Here is a 19,352-nt window from a genome sequence, read left to right on the forward strand (position 1 = left end):
GATATTTTTAGGAGGTTTAGAAAAACAAAAATTTGGAGGCCTTCTGGTTTAGTGAAATTTCTAAATGTCCATTGATATAGGGAAGATCAAGATAAATATTCTAAGCTGAAGACTAAGTTGCTATATCTGGCCCTTCCTGACTAAAATGAGAGGCACAAAACATATGGGGCTTCTGTGAATTTTGGAGGCAATATTATCCTTAATTTTTTTGTTTTAAATTTTATTAGAGTATAATTGACTTGCACTGTTGTGTTAGTTTAAGGTGTACAGCAAAGTGTATCAGTTACACATATACACATTCCTTTCCAGATTCTTTTCCATATAGGTTATTACACAGTAGTAAGCAGATTTCCCTTTACTATACTTAGGTCCTTGTTACTAACCTATTTTATGTGTAGTAGTGTGAATATATTAATCCCAAACTCCTAATTTATCCCTCCCCCTAACATTTTCCCTTTGGTAATCATAAGCTGGGTTTTGAAATCTGTGAGTCTGTTTCTGTTTTGTGAATAAATACTTTTGCATCATTTTTATTAGACTGTACATACAAGGATATTTGTCATTCTTTGACTTAATTCACTTAGTTTGATAATTCTAGGTCTATCCATGTTGCTAAAAATAGCATTATTTCATTCTTTTTATGGCTTAGTAATATTCCATTACATATAATATACATATAATACCTTCTTTTATCTTATTATATATATATATATATATATATACATAAAATATCTTCTTTATTCTTCTGTTGATGAACATAAAGGTTGCTTCTATATCTTGACTATTGTAAATAATGCTGCAATGAATATTGGCGTGCATGCATCTTCTTAAAGTATGCTTTTCTCTTGTTATATGCCCAGGAATAGGATTTCTGGATCACGTAGGTAGTTCGATATTTATATTTTAAGATACCTCCATCCTGTTCTCCATAGTGGTTGCACTAATTTACATTCCCACCAACATCATAGGAGGTTTTTTTCTCCACACCCTCTCCACCATTTATTGTTTGTTGACTTTTTGCTTATGGCCATTTTTTTCCACTACCCCCTCAGTTAATATGTGTATTTCTTTATATCTATATATACTTATATATATTTATTTATATATACTGATATACTGATATATATATTTATTTATATATACTGATTTTTATTTTTTTCCATAACATCTGGTTTACGGTGTTCTATCAATTTTCTACTGTACAGCATGGTGACCCAGTTATATGTATATGTATACATTCTTTTTTCTCACACTATCATGCTCCATCATAAATGACTAGACACAGTTACCAGTGCTATACATCAGGATCTCATTGCTAATCCATTCCAAAGACAATAGTCTGCATCTATTAACCTCAAGCACCCCATCCATCCCACTCCTTCCCCCTCCCCCTTGGCAACCACAAAAATCATAGTTGATTTACAATATTGTGCCAGTTTCTACTGTATAGCATATTGACTCAGTGATACATATGAATTCCTTTAAAATTTTATTTTCCATCATGGTCTATCCCAGGAGATTGGATATAATTCCCTGTGCTATATACAATAAAACCTTATTGTCTATCCATTCTGAATGCAATAGTTTGCATTTCCCTTCCCCCAAATCACCACCCATCCCACTCCTTCCCCCTTCCCCTTGGCAGCCACAAGTGTTTTCCCTATGTCTTTGAGTCTATTTCTGTTTCGTAGATAGGTTCATTTGTGCCATGTTTTAGATTCCACATATAATTGATAACATGATATTTGTCTCTTTCTGATTTAATATGAGAATCTCTAGTTCCATCCATGTTACTGCAAATGCCATTATTTTGTCCTTTTTATGACTGAGTCATAGTCCATTTTATATATGTACCATATCTTCTTAATCCATTCATCTGTTGATGGACATTCAGGTTGTTTCCCTGTCTTGACTGTTAGGAATAGTGCTGCAGTGAATATAGGAGTGCATGTAACTTTTTGAATGAATGTTTTGTCAGGATGTATGCCTAGGAGTGGGATTGCTAGGTCATATGATAGTTCTATATTTATTTTTCTGAAATATTTCCATACTATTTTCCAATTGACATTCCCACCAACAGTGTAGGAGGGTTCCCTTTGATCATACTCTCTCCAGCATTTGTTATTTCTTGATTTATTGATGATGGCCATTCTAACCAGTGTGAAGTGGTACCTCATTTAGTTTTGATTTGCATTTCTCTAGTAATTAGTGATGTTGAGCATCTTTCATCTGTTTTTGACCATCTACATGTTTACTTTGGATAAGTGTCTATTTAGATCTTCTGCCCATTTTTTCATTGGGTTTTCTCTTTTTAAAGTTTTATTGTAGTAGGTTTACAATGTTGTGATAATTTCTGCTACATGACGGAGTGATTCAGTTATACATATGGACAAATCCATATTTTTCAGATTCTTTTCCTATGTATGCTACCACAGAAATTTGATAGAGTTCCCTGTGCTATACAGTAAGTCCCATTGACCATCCATTCCATGTACAATAGTGTGCATATGCCAATTACAAACCCCCAAAGCATTCTTCCCCCCTCAACTTGTCCCCTTTGGTAGACATAAGTTTGTTTTTAAAGTCTGTGAATCTGTTTCTGTTTTGTAAATAAGTTTATTTGTATCACTATTAGGTTCCACAAATAAGTGATATCTTATGATATTTGTCTTTGTCTATTACTTAGTATAAAACTCTCTAGTTCCATCCATGTTGCTGAAAATGGCATTATTTCATCCTTTTTTAATTACTGAGTAATGTTGCATTGTTTACATGTGCCACATCTTCTTTATCCACTCTTCTGTTAAGGTACATTTAGGTTGGTTGCATGTCTTGGCTACTGCAAATAGTGCTGCAATGAAGATTGGAGTACATGTATTTTACTGAGTTATTATTTTCTCCATGTATATACCCAGGAGTGGGATTGCTGGGTCATGTTGTAGTTCTAGTTTTAGTGTTTTGTGGCCCTTCTATACTGTTTTCCATAGTGGCTGTACAAATGTGTACTTCTGACAACAGTGTATGAGAGTCCCTTTTCCTCTGCACCCTCTCCAGCATTTACTGTTTACAGTCTTTTTGAAGAAGGCTTTCTGATTGATGCGAGATGATAAGTCAATATGATTTGATTTGCCTTTCTCTAGTAATTAGAAATGTTGAGTACTTTTTCTTTTTCATCTTTATGTCTTCTATGGAGAAACGTCTGCTTGGAACATAGGCCCTTTTTTGCTTAGATAGTTTGTTTATTTGATATTGAGCTATATGAGTTGTTTGCATATTTTGGAGAGGAATCCCTTGTCAGTTGTTTTGTTTGCAGAGATATTCTCCCATTCTGTGGGTTTTCTTTTTCTTTTTTCTTTTTGGTCTTTTTACTATTTCTTGGGCCACTCCCATGGCATATGGAGGTTTCCCAGGCTAAGGGTCAAATCGGAGCTGTAGCCACCGGCCTACGCCATCTGTGGGTTTTCTTTTAATTTTGTTTCAGGTTTCCTTTGCTATGCAAAAGCTTTTAAGTTTAATTATGTTCCATTGGGGGAGTTCCCATCGTGACTCAGTGGTTAACGAATCTGACTAGGAACCATGAGGTTGCGAGTTTGCTCCCTGGCATTGCTCAGTGCGTTAAGGATCCAGCATTGCTGTGAGCTGTGGTGTAGTTTGCAGATGCGGCTTGGATCCTGTGTTGCTGTGGCTCTGGCATAGGCAGGCAGCTGCAGCTCCAATTCGACCCCTAGCCTGGGAACCTCCATATGCCATGGGAGCGGCCCAAGAAATGGCAAAAAGACAAAAAAAAGTTATGTTCCATTGGTTTGTTTTTGTTCTTGTTTTCATTACTCTAGGAGGTGGATCAAGAAAGGTATTGCTGTGATTTGTATCAAACAGTGTCTGCTATTGTTTTCCTTTAAGAATTTTATAGTATTCAGTCTTCTGTTTAGGTGTTTAATCCATTTTGAGTGCATTTTTGTATGTGATGTTAGTAAGTGTTCTAATTTCATTCTTTGACCTTTAGATGTCTAGTTTTCCCAGCACCACTTATTGAAGAGTCCATCTTTTCTCCACTGTATATTCTTGCCTCCTTTGCTGTAGATTAATTGACCATAGGTGTATGAGTTTAGTTTTGGGTTTCCTATCCTGTTCCATTGATCTGTATTTCTGTTTTTGTGTCAGTAACATGGGGTTTTGATGACTGTAGCTTTGTAGTACACGCTGAAGATGGGGAGTCTGACTTCCCCAACTCTGTTTGTCTTTCTCAGTATTGCTTTGGCTGTTTAGGGTCTTTGATGTTTCCATACAATTTTGTTATTGTTCCAGTTCTGTGAAAAATGTCATTGGTAATTTAATAGGGATTGCATTGAATCCATAGATTCCCTTGGGTAGTATAGTGTATTTGACAATATTGATTCTTCCAATCCAAGAGCAAGGTATATCTTTCTCTCTGTTTGTATTTTTTTAAACTTTTTAAGGCTGCATCCACAGCATATTTAAGTTCCCAGGATATGGGCCAATTAAGAGCTACAGCTCTCAGCCTATGCCACAGCTACAGCAACATAGGATCTGAGCCATGTCTATAACGTACACCACAGCTCATGCCAACACCATATCCCCATCACACTGAGCAAGGCCAGGGATGGAACCCACATCCTCATGGATACTAGTTGGATTCATTTCTGCTGCACCGCAGTGGAAATTCCTCTTTGTGTCATCTTTGATTTCCTTCATCAGCATCTTGTAGTTTTCGGAGTTTGTCTCCTAAGGTAGCTTAATTCCTAGGTTTTTTGTTCTCTTTGATGCAATGGTAAATAGGATTATTTCCGTATTTTCGCTTTATGAACTTTCATTGTTAGTGTACAGGAATGCAAGATATTTTGGGGTTTAATTTTGTATCCTGCAACTTTACCAAATTCATTGATGAGATATAGTCATTTTTGGTAGCATCTTTAGGATTTTCTATGTATACTATCATTTCATCTGCAAAAATGAATGTTTTACTACTTCTTTTCTAGTTTGGATTCCTTTTAGTTCTATTTCTTCTCCAATTGCCATGGCTAGGACTTCCAAAACTATATTGAATAAAAGTGGCAAGAGTGGAGTGCCTTGTCTTGTTCCTTATCTTAGTGGATATGCATTCAACATTTCACCATTGAGAATGATGTTAGCTGTGGGTTTGTCATCTATGGCCTGTATTATGTAGGGATAGGTTCCCTCTATGCCTACATTTTAGAGATATTTTTCTTTTCTTTTTACAGCTGTACCTTTGGGATATGGAAATTCTCAGAGCTACAGCTGAGGCATGTGCCACAAACATGGTGACACTAGATCTGCGCCCCATCTGCAACCTATGCCACAGCTTGCTGCAATTCCAGATCCTTTACCCACTGAGTCAGGCCAGGGATTAAATACACATCCTCACAGAGACAATGTTGAATCTTAACTTGTTGAGCTGCAATTGGAACTCATTCATTGGAGAGTTTTTATCAGAAATGGTGTTGAATTATGTCAAAAAGCTTTTTCTGCATCAAATGATGTGATTATATGATTTTTTTTCTTTGTTAATGTGGTATATATCGCATTGATTGATTCATCAATCAACTGAAGGGTTCTTGCATCCATGGGATAAATCCCACTTGATTATGGTGTATGATCCTTTTAATATATTGTTGGACTCAGTTTGACAATATTTTGTTGAGGATTTTTACATCAATTTTCATCAGTGATATTGGCCTGTAATTTCCCTTTTTTTGTGGCATCTTTGGTTTTGGTGATGGTAACCTAATAGAATGAGCTTGGAAATGTTCCTTCTTCTGCTATTTTTTCAAAGAGTTTCAGAAGAATAGGTGCTAACTCCTCTCTAAATGTTTGAGGGAATTTGCCTCTGAAGCTATCTGATCCTGGATTTTTTTTTTTTGAAATTTTTAAATCATTGTTTCAATTTCCATACTTGTGATTTGCCTATTTATATTTTTCTATTTTTTTTCTGGTTCGGTCTGGCAAGGTTGTACCTTTGTAATTATTTTTCCATCTCTTTGATGTCATCTATTTTATTGGCATACAGTTGCTCATAGTAGTCTCTTATACATAGTAGTCCTTTGTATTGCTGTGGTGTCAATTTTAATTTCTCCTTTTTCATTTCTAATTTTATTGATTTAAGATCTCTCCGTTTTTTTCTTAATGGGTCTGGATAAAGGTTTATCAATTTTCTCCATCTTTCCAAAGAAACAGCTTTTTATTTCATTGATATTTTCTATTGTTTTCTTCATCTCGGTCTCATTTGTTTCTTCCCTGATCTTCATGAATTTGTTTCTTCTACTAACTTTGAGATTTCTTTATTCTTCTTTTTCTAGTTGCGTTAGGTTCAAGTTTAGATTCTTTGTTTGAGATTTGCTTCTTTCCTGAGGTGTGACTGTATTGCTATCAACTTCCCTTTTAGCACTGTTTTTGCTTCATATTGTATATTTTCTATCCTCATATTTTCATTGTCATTTGTCTTTAGGTATTTTTTTAATTTCTTCTTTGATTTCTTCAGTGATCTGTTGGTGGTTTAGTAGCATATTGTTTAGCATCTACGTGTTTGTTTTTTGTTTGGTTTTTGGTTTTGTTTGTTTGTTTGTTTGTTGTTGTTGTTTGCAGCCTTTTTCCTTGTGTTGATTTAGAGTCTCATAGCATTGTGGTCAGAAAAATGCTTGGCATGATTTCAATTTTCTTAAATTTACTGAGGGTTGATTTGTGGCCTAAGATGTGATCTATCCTTGAAGAAAGTTCCATGTGTTCAAGAGAAGAAAATGTATCCTGTTGCATTGGGATGGAATATTCTGTAGATATCGATTAAGTCTAGCTGGTCCAATATATCATTTAAAGCCTGCATTTCTTTATTGACTTTGTGCTGAAAGTGGGGTATTGAAGTCTCCCACTGTTACTGGGTTGTTAATGGACTTCTTCATTCATGGATGTTAGCAGTTACCTTATATATTGTGGTATTCCTATGTTGGGTGCATATATATTTATAAATGTCATGTCTTTTTCTTGGAATGATCACTTGGTCATTAAGAAGTGCCCTCTATATCTCTTATAACATTTTTTATTTTAAGTCTATTTTGTCTGATATGCTGCAAGCCACATGGGAAGTCCAATATTTTGTCTGATATGAATAATGCTATTCCACCTTGCTTTTTGTTTCTATTTACGTGGAATATCTTCTGCCATCCCCTCACCTTCAGTCTGTATGTTTCCCAAGATCTGAAGTCATTCTCATGTCGATAGCAAACATGTGGGTCTTATTTTTGTATCCATTCAGTGAGTTGTGTTTTTTGGTTGGAGCATTTAATCCACTTAAGTTCTAGGTAATTATTGATATGTATATACTCATTGTCATTTGCAGAATTTCTTTGGCTTTGTTGTTACTGGATTTTTTTCCTTCCTTTCTCCTTTTGTTCTCTTCTCTTGTGATTTTTCCCTTTTTTTTCTTTTTTCCTTTCCTTGAGATATGGTGACTATCTTTAGTGTTGCATTCGGATTTCTCTTTTCTTTTTATGGGTGCATCTATTGTAGCTTTTTAGTTTTCAGTTTTGATGGGTTTTGATATAGCATTCCGTACATATATCAGATTGTTTTGAATTGTTAGTCAAAAAATGTATAAATGTATGTGTAACTGGGTCACTTTGCTGTACCATGGAAAACTGACAAAACACTGTAGACCAGACATAATGGAAAAAATAAAAATCATTTTTAAAATATTTTTAAAAATCACTTAATTTCAAATGCATTTTTAGTCTGCTTTTATCCTCTCCTCCTCTCATAATTAGTGAGTTTGATAACATATTTTTCTGTGGATAATTTCCAGCTTTTATTTTATGTTAACCTTTACTCATGATCTTTTCCATTCATAATATTCTTGTTTCTAGTTTGGGGCTTTTCTTTTCAACTTAGAGACCTTCCTTTAGTGTTTGTTGTAAAGCTGGTTTGGTGGTGCTGAATTCTCTTGGATTTTGCTTGTCTGTAAATCTTTTGATTTCCACTTCAAATCTAAATGAGAGCCTTTCTAGCTAGATTATCCTCAGTTGTAAGTTTTCCCCTTCAAAAATTCTAAATAGGTATTCCCTTTGTAGCTTAGCAGTTAACAAACCTGAATAGGATCTATGAGGATTTGGGTTTGATCCCTGCCTTCGTTCAGTGTGTTAAGCATCTGGCATTGCCATGAGCTGTGGTGTAGGTCACAGATGTGGTTGGGATCCTGCACTGCTATGGCTATGGTATAGGCTGGCGTCTATACGTCTAACTCAACCTCTAGCCTGGGAACTTCTCTATGCCATAGGTGTGGCCCTAAAAAGAAAACAAAATCCTAAGTATATTATTCCATTCCCTTCTTGCCTGCAGAGTTTATGTTGAAAAATCAGCTTCTAATCTTATGAGAGTTAGCTTGCATATGATTTGTTGCTTTTCCCTTGTTGCTTTTAATGTCTTTCTTTTTATTTATTTTTTTTCTGTTTGATTAGTATGTGTGTATGGAGTTGGCCTTCTATCCAGAAATGGGAGAAAAGTATAAATAGAGAATGGAAACTTTCAGAGTATTTACATAGTGCTGATCAAGCAAGAAATAGAAGATATGTAGAAACTCCATTCTGTCTTTTCTCTAAATACCTTAATATTGTAACAGTTCTGCTTCACTGATTAATTAGTAATTGCCATAGCCCAGGCTGCAATAATAGAATGTCACAGATTATTTGGCCTTATACCAAAACATTTATTTTTTGATGTTCTGAAGAATGGGATGTTGAAGAACAAGGGGTCAGTAGATACTGTACATAATCAGTTTGCTTCTTCCTGGCTAGTAGGTAACTGCCATTGTATATGGCCTTTCCTGTTTGAATATGCATGTAAAAAAAAAAAGCCTCTTGTCTGTTTTCTTCATATAAGTGCACATATCCCATTGTAAAAGGCTGCCCTCATGACTTAATCTAGCCCTAACATCCTCCCAAAGGGTTCACTCCAAACACTACCACATTGGGAGTTAATGTGTCAACGTGAGATTTTGGGGGAAGCCAACATTCAGTACCTAATAAAGATCTGCATCATCATATTATAGCTCAAGGAATTCTTTATATATGAAAATTCTTTGAAATGATGGTCTTAAAGTTTATCCAACCAATTAATTAGTTTTTATAATTCACAGATGTATCTCCCATTAACCTTCTTGACATGATGCAATGGGAATTTGATTGGCTTTCATCAGTGTGGGTCATGTTTTCCAAGGCACTTTTATAAAAATGTCCACAATACTTCATCCTTTGGAAAAGACGCTTCATTAAAATCTAAATCCCACTGCCTAATTTGTAGAGGAAAGTACAAGCAAGAGTGGAAATCTTTAAAATATGTGCACAGAACTGTTTAAGTAGGGAGTAAATGTGTAGAAACTCCATGTTGACTGGTCTCTAATACCTTGATTTTTAAAATATTTACTTATCTGATTATTTAGAAGAGTAATTTTCTAGTGTGGTCCAAAACCTATGGCATTAGCATTTGAAAAAGAAATTCTATTGGTAGAGCCTATTAATCTTTTTCCCTAGGCCCTCCAGGTGATTCTGAGCCTCACTATATTTTGAGAACCACTATATTAGAGAAAAATAACAATTTTTAAAAGTCTAGACTACAGAGGAGTTCACAGATACCTAATGAATGTGCTAATGATATTCTACTCTAGCTGGTCACAACACAGACCTAGAGATACTCTTCTAGTATTGGCTAGTGTTTGTTTTCACTTGCTTCCTAAGTTTGTTGATTCTTTGACAGAGTTTAATATTGTTAGCAACTCCTAATAGAACAAGGTATTGTTAAATGATGAGAAAATAAGGTTTACCCATGTGCATAAAGAGAGATGAACTATGAATCCTCTTAAATCTCAAGGTTAAAACATTGATACACCTTCATAATAAAGAATATTTCTATTGCTAGTATTACAAAGGGGAGGTTTCATCTAGTATCAGTAGTGTTCTAGATGGTTAGATAATTGTACCTTTGAAACAACATTCTTTTCATCTTAGCAACATTAAATAGTTTATATGTAATTTCACTGATTCTATTTTAAAAATATATCTGTACAATATCTTCTAAAATGTGGGCTTTATACAGATTTATATTTTATATCTTTCCCAACCATCCACTGAAATGATATACATGATATACAAAAATACATCTATACAGAAAGTCTTTAACAGAAATAAAAATGGGAGCACATCAGTGAAGAAGACACTTTAGTGAATTTTGGAAGGCATAAATTAATGTGAACTTTGGGAATACACATTAAAACCTCTTATCCATAACACATTGTAACACCTATTACTGATTTCTTTATTTTACAATTTTTTTTAGTTCTCAGAAGAATGAAACCACTTCCTTCCTATTATGACTTTTCTTTCTTCCCCATGCCCATTCCAAATTAGTCCTTCAATCTAAACTCTTAGTTTACAGAATTAGTACAGATATTCGTATTACCCAACAACAAAGAAACAGGTGGAAATGACCTCAAAAGGCACTATAGAGAGTGAGAGGCAACTCACTCCTTCCAGATCCTCATATAAGCACACTGAGTTAAGAGCATCCTCTTATCATTTGGCCTGACCATGTTTTCCTCATGTCTTTCCTATTCTGTTTATTCCTCTGTGTGACATGAGCATTGAATCTGTAAGAAATGAGATTCACCATGTCCCAAATAAAGTAAAATTAAAGGCCTTTTTATGGTTGACAGAATTCTTATGATTTGACCCTGTTTATTCAAACACAAATATGCCAATATGCCTATTATTTGGAGGTAAATGTGATATGAGTCTCCAGGCTGCACAGCAGCTTTACTGTCAATTACCTCAAACTCAAGTGCCTTTCTGATTTCAACACTGTTGTGGTGCTTAATAAATGTATATACAAAGCCACATTGAGGAATTTGCACACATGTAAATATTTTAATTTTAATTTCTGCTTTAGTTAATTTAGAATGATATGAACACTTGATGAAAATTCCCTGTATTTTTATGATACAAATATTTTAAAACATTAATCACTAAAGACAGTTAATTAAAACAATAAGTCAATTATGAATACAAGAAAACTTTGCACAATAGTCAAGATGTAGCAACATGTAATTGGCCTCATTTTGTGTTGTTTTCATGTAAGGGAACACATTAGTTTCAGATACGAGTATTTCTCTTTAATGTTTTTCCCAGTGAATCTATGACACTCTTATTTCTCAGGCTGTAGATAATTGGATTTATTAAAGGAATTATAACAGTATAAAATAGAGAGTCAATCATATCTTGATCACCTGCCTGCACAGACCCAGGGCGCACATACATGAAGAGAAGAGGCCCATAGTATAAAGAGACAGATAGGAGGTGGGATCCACAGGTGGAGAAGGCCTTCCTTATGCCTTGTAAAGATTTCTTTTTTAAAATTGTGAACAGGACTCGTGTATAAGAGACAAGAATAATGAGAATTGTAAACACCTGAATTGAACCAGAGAAAATGAATAGCATCAGAACATTAATAGAAGGATCAGTACAGGAAATTTTAAACAATGGCATGATGTCACAATAAAAATGATGAATTATGTTGGAATTACAGAAAGTTAATCTGAATAAAAAACCTGTATGAATTAAGGCATGAAGAAGACCACCTACAAATGATGAGACCAGCATTCTCAGGCATTGCCTATTAGTCATAATCATTGGATAAAGTAACGGGTTGCAAATGGCTACACAGCGGTCATACGCCATTGTTGCCAGCAGAAAACATTCTGTGGTTGCACTGACTAAAAAGGAAAAACATTGTGTCATGCATTCAGAGAGAGAGATCATCTTACTCTTGGTGAGGATGTTGACCAGCATCTTGGGGGTCACTGTGGAGGATAACCAAGTATCCACAAAAGCCAAGTTCCCAAGAAATAAGTACATGGGAATATGAAGTTGAAGGTCATTGCAGATGAGAGCAATCAGACCAAGATTCCCCATGATGGTGATGATGTATATAACTAAGAACAACAAGAACAGAGGAATTTTACATTCCTGTTGATGTGTAAGTCCTGTGAGAACAAACTCTGTCAGCTCTGTTGCATTTTTTGTTTCCATATTCTTAAATGATGTTCTCTGAAATAAAATGTAACAAGTGTAAATAGTACAGTCATCAACCATTTAAGAGAGAAAATGTGATAAGGATAATTTAAATAAAGCCATACACTAGCTTGAATGCCCTTTATTATATTTACCCTTAGAAAAATATGAAAAGTGTTTGTGTAAATTATTGTATTGGAAAAATACAATTATTTTATTTCAAAATATGTCCAGGAATTAACAAGTTTTGAAGAGAAGATAGAAATAATGAACATGAGCAAATTTTTGTGGAAGCTATTGGAGGAGATAGAGAAATCCTTTTCTAGGTTATGGATGTAGTGTTAAAACCAGAAGGTTAAAAAAGGAACCCTATTACACTGTTGTTGGGAATGTAAATTGGTGAAACCCCTGTGGAAAACAGTGTGGAGATTCCTCAGAAAACCAAAATAGAACTACCATTTGATCCAGCAATCCCACTCCTGGGCATCTATCCAGAGGAAACCATGACTCAACAAGACACATGTACTCCAATGTTCATTGCAGCACTATTTGCAAGAGCCAAGACATGGAAACAACCTAAATGTCCATCAACGGTGGAGTGGATTAAGAAGAGGTGGTACATATACACAATGGAATATTACTCAACCATTAAAAGGAAAGAAATAATGGCATTTGCAGCAACATGGATGGACCTATAAACTATCATGCTAGGTGAAGTCATTCAGACAATGAGCACCAACATCAAATGTTATCACTTACATGTGGAATCTAAAAAAAGGACACAATGAACTTCTTTGCAGAACAGATACTCACTCACAGACTTTGAAATACATATGGTTTCCGAATAAAATAGGTTGGAAGGATGGGAGGATGCACGGAGGGTTTGGGATGGAAATGCTATAAAATTGGGTTGTGGTGATCATTGTACACCTATAAATGTAATTAAATTCACTGAGTAATTTAAAAACATATATAAAAGAAAGAACAAAAAACTAGAGATGTTAGAAGGGCATGGATTACAAAATGAATTGCCTGCCAAGTGAAAGATCTTGAATTTTACTCTTTAAGAAATAGACAAACACTGAAAAGTTCTACAAGTAGTGGCTTAACAACTCATTTTGTTAAAATAAATATTGGTCATAGAATAGGCTTTAAGGCGAAGAATGTGGTATCAGAAATACTAATTGGGAGGCTGAGACTTTTACCCAGTGATTCTCAAATCAGTGTATATATCAGAATTGTCTTGGGGAATTTGGGCACGAAATACAATTTCTGAGGAATTATTATAGTAATTGATTCAATAGGTCATAAATGACATCTAGTAATATGTATTTATAAATGATCCCCAGGTAATTAAAACCTATGCAGTGTTCTTAATACATGTGTAATAGGACATTGGGACTTTGGAGGAAGGCAAAGATGTAGAGCAGAATAATTCAGAATTTAGAGTCACTAGGACTTGGTGATGCATTAGATATTAAGGGTTGGTTGGTAAAAGTGAAAGAATCCCTTGGTGTCTGGGTAGACAACCTGAACTTTTCTTCTTTGTCCTTTTGCCTTTCCTAGGGCCACTCCTGCAGCATATGGAGGTTCCCAGGCTAGGGATCTAACTGGATCTGTAGCCACCGGCCTATGCCGGAGCCACAGCAATGCGGGATCTGAGCTGCGTCTGTGACGTACACCACAGCTCATGGCAACGCCGGATCCTTAACCCACTGAGAAAGGCCAGGTATCGAACCCACAACCTCATGGTTCCTAGTCGAATTTGCTAACCACCATGCCTCAATAGGAACTACAACAATCTGAAATTTTTTGATTGAAAACTCAGATGCAGTGGCCACTTTTAGCTAGGAGCATCCTCTGAACATCAAAGTGACATACAGTTATCAACATGCTTAATAGAAATAATGAGTTGGAAATTATTGAGATGGCTATCATGTAGTATGTATGATATATGCAAACACAGTGTGAATAAGGTAAAAAGAAGAAAGTAAAAATAAATGTGAGTAGTGGAAATGTTATGTTAAAATTTATATACCTCATTTATTAGATGGATAACATCTGCCCCTTTTCTGCCACATGATTCATGGGTGTACACATACACTGTCCTTTCCTCTAGAACCAAAATTCTGATTACTGACTCTCCCATTCCCTTGTACCTAGAGTGAGGAGACCAGATCTAAGATTAGCCACTAAAGCTCAACTACAGTGGATTTGAAATATGAAGAGGAGAGAAAGAGGTAAAATGTGGATAAAAGAGATTTGAGTTGCAAGATAACTAATCAGGCAATATCATGACACCAAAATGCATCCTGTGCCCACAGCAATGGCATTGTGAGTGTGAGCTGTGGCATTCAAGTTCAGCAGCAATGATAACAGCTGTTATTAAGTGAAAGTTGGGACATAATTTTGGGTGTTGGCTGTCTGATATTTTTCTTTGTGTTCTGCCCATTTCTCTAGTGGGTTTCTCAAGCTTCTCTAGCATTTTTTTTTGTTAGAGAAATTTCTCTTTAACTCATGTTATCTTGCAACCAAGAGCTCAGGCTCACATGAGGGGAGAAAAAGAAAACCAGAAAAGCCATTGAGAAGAGAGACCAGAGAAGCAGAAGGGAATTGGAAAGCTGGGTTTTGGGAACTTAAAGAGAGGAATATACTCTGGAAGGACAAAGAAAAACACAGTGCTTAAAGCAAAATAAATTCCCTGGGAGGATAAGAAGTGAATAGAGAAAACCGAGTGTAGGATTTAAGAGACTTTTAGTGGCTTTAGTGAGAGTGGGTTCCATTTTGTGATAGAGTTGGGGCCTGAGAATAATGAGAAGTGAATGGGAAGGAAGTGCTCTACAGCAATGAGGAGAATGAAAGAATATCTGAGGTGTGGAGATCAGATGTGAATTTCTTGTCTTGAGAAACAATGTCATGAAAATTGTCAATGGGGCAAGAGGTGGGCATTGAGAGAAGAAAATATGAACCGGTAGAATGGGAAATATGACGAGTAAAAAGGAAGCATGAAGCAAGAAGCAAAGAAAGGACATAGATAATTGTAGGAAACATTAGGCAATGAATTGCAGGGGAGGAAGTACCAGAGAAGGGCTTAAATGAAATAAGGGGAAAGACTTAGAAGTGGGGGCTCAAATATTTGTCTTAACTCTGGTTTTCACTAAAAATCATCAATCAGCACTGGGAATCCTTTCTTTTTATTTTATTAAAAATCCAGTTTATTTTTTACATGAAAATTGTATATGGAATAGAGACTTTCATTTTAATTATACTTTATACATTTGGATTGTTATTAAATACACTACAACTGCCTAGTATCTTTGTTGTAACTGTGATGAGAGCTGACTTTCTCTAGAAATGTTGCTGTGTTTACTGGACAGCTTTTGCTTTTCTACCAGTGTGATAGCAGAAAACCATAGAGCCAAAGACTGGAACTTGATACAGGCAATAGAAATAACCAGTGCCAATAATTGTAGCTGTTAAATTTACATTCGAATTTAGCTTTCTTCCATGCATTCCCAAAACTAAATAAAAATTTTCAATTCGGTGTGTAAGTACATATTAAGTCATAATGGTGAACAGAGCATTGGAGAAACATTTTTTGAATTTTTCAATATGTATTATTTTCAGTGAAATTATTGTCAGAAGTGGGTTATTAAATAGACATTATTATTTAGTTGATTTATCTTAAAATTTAATCAGAGAGTGTAGTTAATTAAATGGAATAAGTATTTTGAACACAATTATCAGAAATATTTATTTTCCAGGAAACAAGACCTAAATCACAAAGCCCACTTTTAATTTCTTTAACAATCCAGTTCACCAAAAAGTATCCTATAGCGGCATTATAATTATTCTAACCAGATAACTATATATCATTAAAGAATACAGTGTATTCTTACAGTTATTTTGCTTATCCAGATTTTACTCACAATCCTACAATACACGGATGATTCATTACTTGTTTCCTATTTTCAATATCATATAAACTAAATCATATTATTATGTACCTAATAGAATTTTTGCTTTTATATAGTATTTTAATAGTATATAGCATCTTAACATTCTATAAAAATAATAAATATTATACAAATAATTCTCTCTTACCAATATCTGGTAAGAAATCATTGAGATCTTTTCGGTGTTCAGTTGTCTGAAGTAGAAAATAGTATGAGAGCACAGCAATGACAATAACACAGGCACACTGTGTTATTTTTCAGACTGATTCATTTTGGAGGCTTTATTTTCCAAGCTCAGGAAAATGTTGTTTATATGAATTTGTTTTGACTACAGAGTCAGTTGTACAACTGTGTTCTTTTGCCAGAGGAGGAAGGAGGAAAGAATGGAAAGTCCCCTGATAATGCCTGAAGACTCCCTTTAGGACAATCCTAAACTTTTCTACTGGGCATTATGTACTTGGACATATATGAGGAATCCAGGCTATTCCACAGGGCATTACAGACTCTGAAATTATAAACATCAAATCATTGCTGACATTTCCAGCTTTAACAATTGAAATTGCAGTGCTTTCCACCACAGATGACATTTATAGCATATTTATTCAAACTCCATTATATCTCTCAATTTTGATACTTCTCAGTGCTTTTCTCAGGATGGTCTGGTTTAGGTAATCATGCTTGATTTTCATGAGGTTAAAGTTCTAAACACCCTTCAGGAGCCAACCCCAAGAAAGTTGTCCTCTTCATGGAAACTGTAGCTCACATGCAGACCTACACATAACTCCCCACTTTACAATGAAATCCTATGAGTAATATTACTAGGCAAAAATCAGGGAGAGGAGCAAAGGAAAACACAAAACAAGGGACACAGTAGGAGAGAGGCTAAATTAGTGCTTCTCAAACTTTAATCCATGTGACTTGCTTGGAGATTTTCTTAAGATGCAGATCGTTTCATTAAGCCAAGAGTGAGATTCAAGGTCTTCATTTCCAACAAGGTGATACCTCTGGACATTTGCCATCCTCAGGATCTTCCATCATTGTCAGACCCAGCTTATCAGAGAGCAAGGTCATTAAAGAAACCAACCAAAAAAAAAAGTGAAAATGTAGTTGGCATGCAAAGAGGAGCCAGTTTGAACAATGGAGGCTAGCATGCATGCAGTTATACAGGATCTGGAGGCTACATCAGGAATGTTTTTCTTTATTCCAACTGAAAGATAAACTATTGAGAAATTTTGAACATAGTGGCCACATGTTCAGATTTGACTTTAATTATTAAGAGAGAAGTTGTCATTGAACATTCATTGAGAAATATAATGGCATTATTTATGTAAAACTAGTGTAATATGAAAAAAGTAATATTTTTGTTTGATTCTGAAAAACAGAGAAATGTTTATACTTTGATCTATTGTCAGAAGAGGAAAAGTACAGGACATAGACTTTAGTACACTCGCTGATCAATTATTCTGTGTTCTTAGAATTGTGTTAGTGAAACTGAAAAAAGACAAGGAAAAAAAAACACTGCAGATGAAAGATAAGTCACTGAAAACTCAGCAGGTGGACGGAGTAAGTAGAGTAATGTGTATTATAGCAGATTCAACATAACCCAAAAATGATATAAATTGTACTGTTCCTGTCAGTTTTGTGTGATTATCTTTTAATTTATTTTGCTGCCTATGGATGAGTACAGAAGCCTGAATTGCTACTTTCAGTATGAGTAGTCTTTTCAATTTTAGTCATTTTAATGGGTGGGTCACATTGACACGTTGTGCTGTTCCTTTGCCTTTCCTCAGTATAATTATATAGAGCACAGTTTTCTGTTATTTAACATATACAATATAGCTTGTTTAGTGAAATTTGTTCAAAGGCTTTTTTGCCCATTTTTAATCAAGTTGTATGTTTCTTATTATAGAGTTTTGAGAATTTTCCATATATCCTGTTATAATGCTTTTATAAACTATGTGAGTTGTAATTTTTTCTCTGGGATTTTTATTTCTTTCCCTCTCATAAGATATGACACTGATTCACCATGTTGATTAGACCTAGTGAGTAAGAAATAGCAACTCCTATAGACTTATTGGTAGACATTTTCAGCAAGAAGGTGAAAAATGCTTCTATCAAAAATCCAGGGCCATTCAACTCAGTGAAATTTCTAGAGGTTCACTAGTCTGGGTCATGGGGATATATACCTTCTAAAGGGAAGGGTAATATTTTGCATCTGGCCCCTCCTACAACTAAAAAGAGGCACAACACCTGGTGAGCCCCTGTGGATTTTAGGGCAATAATTCTTTACCACATCCAATACCATCTGAGAGTGGACAACTAAATAAGGTGCACTCTATCTTCTTTATTCATTCCTCTGTAGATGGACTCCTAGGTTGCTTCTTAATCTTGACATGTATAAATTATGCTGCTAGGAACTATGGAGTTCATGTGTCCTTCAACATAGTGTAGTGTTTTACTTTTCTTTGGATGTATACCCAAAAGTAAAATTTCTGAGTCATGTAGTAGTCTATATTCATTTTTTTTTTCAGGAAACCTCATAGTGTTTTCCACAGTGACTGTACTAATTTACATTCTCATTAACAGTGTAAAAGGGTTCCCTTTCCTCCACATTCTCACTGATGTTGTTTTTGATCTTTCTGATGATGGTCATTCTGACAAGTGTGAGGTGTTATCTCATTGTGGTTTGATTTGCATATCTCTGATGATTAGCAATGATGAGCATCTTTTCATGTCCCTGTTGACCATTTGTACATCTTCTTTGGAAAAGTGACTGTTTAAGTCCTTTGCCATTTTTTAATATGGTTGATGGTTTCTTTTGCTGCACCGAAGTGTTTAAGCTTAATTAATCATTTGTTTATTTTGTTGATAGTGTAGGAATATTTTCTAATTTCTTTCACATATAGCTGTAATTTTCTTTTACAGGTAGATGTCTAGTTTTCTGAGCCCAGCTTACTGAAGTGACTATCTTTTTCCCATCGTGTATTCTTGTCTCCAACAGATTAATTGTTGTCCTTAAGTGCAGAGGCCTATTGCCTGGCTCTCTGTTCTGTTGATCTTTTTGTCTGTTTTTGTGCCAGTACCATACTCGTTTGATGACTGTAGCTTTCTAGTATAACCTGAAGTCAAGAAGTGTGTTACTGTCATTTTTCCTTTGTTTTTTTGGGTTTTTTTTTTTTTTTTTTGAGAGCATTTTGACTATTCAGGATCTTTTATGTTTCCATACAAATTTAAAGTTTATTCTAATTCTGTGAAAAATATCATTGGTATTTAGATCAGTATGACCCAGAATATGTAGATTGCCTTAGGT

At 35.0% G+C, this 19,352-nt stretch overlaps 2 protein-coding genes across 4 annotated transcripts in view; one reads left to right on the forward strand and one right to left on the reverse strand.

Moving 5' to 3' along the window:
- LOC146397788 (uncharacterized) overlaps positions 1-19,352 on the forward strand; it is a 797,689-nt gene that overhangs the window by 386,089 nt on the left and 392,248 nt on the right. The gene's annotated exons all lie outside the window — the stretch shown is intronic.
- On the reverse strand, positions 11,169-12,143 carry LOC100621756 (olfactory receptor 5H8-like). Its single transcript, XM_003358857.2, has one exon. The coding sequence runs from the start codon at positions 12,102-12,104 to the stop codon at positions 11,169-11,171; it is 936 nt and encodes a 311-aa protein (XP_003358905.2). The 5' UTR covers positions 12,105-12,143.

Source organism: Sus scrofa, chromosome 13, assembly GCF_054392235.1.
Source record: "Sus scrofa isolate SSC_HxYL_T2T_F1_AM1 chromosome 13, Sscrofa_HxYL_maternal_Yorkshire_Landrace_v2.0, whole genome shotgun sequence".
Classification (NCBI taxonomy): Eukaryota; Metazoa; Chordata; class Mammalia; order Artiodactyla; family Suidae; genus Sus; species Sus scrofa.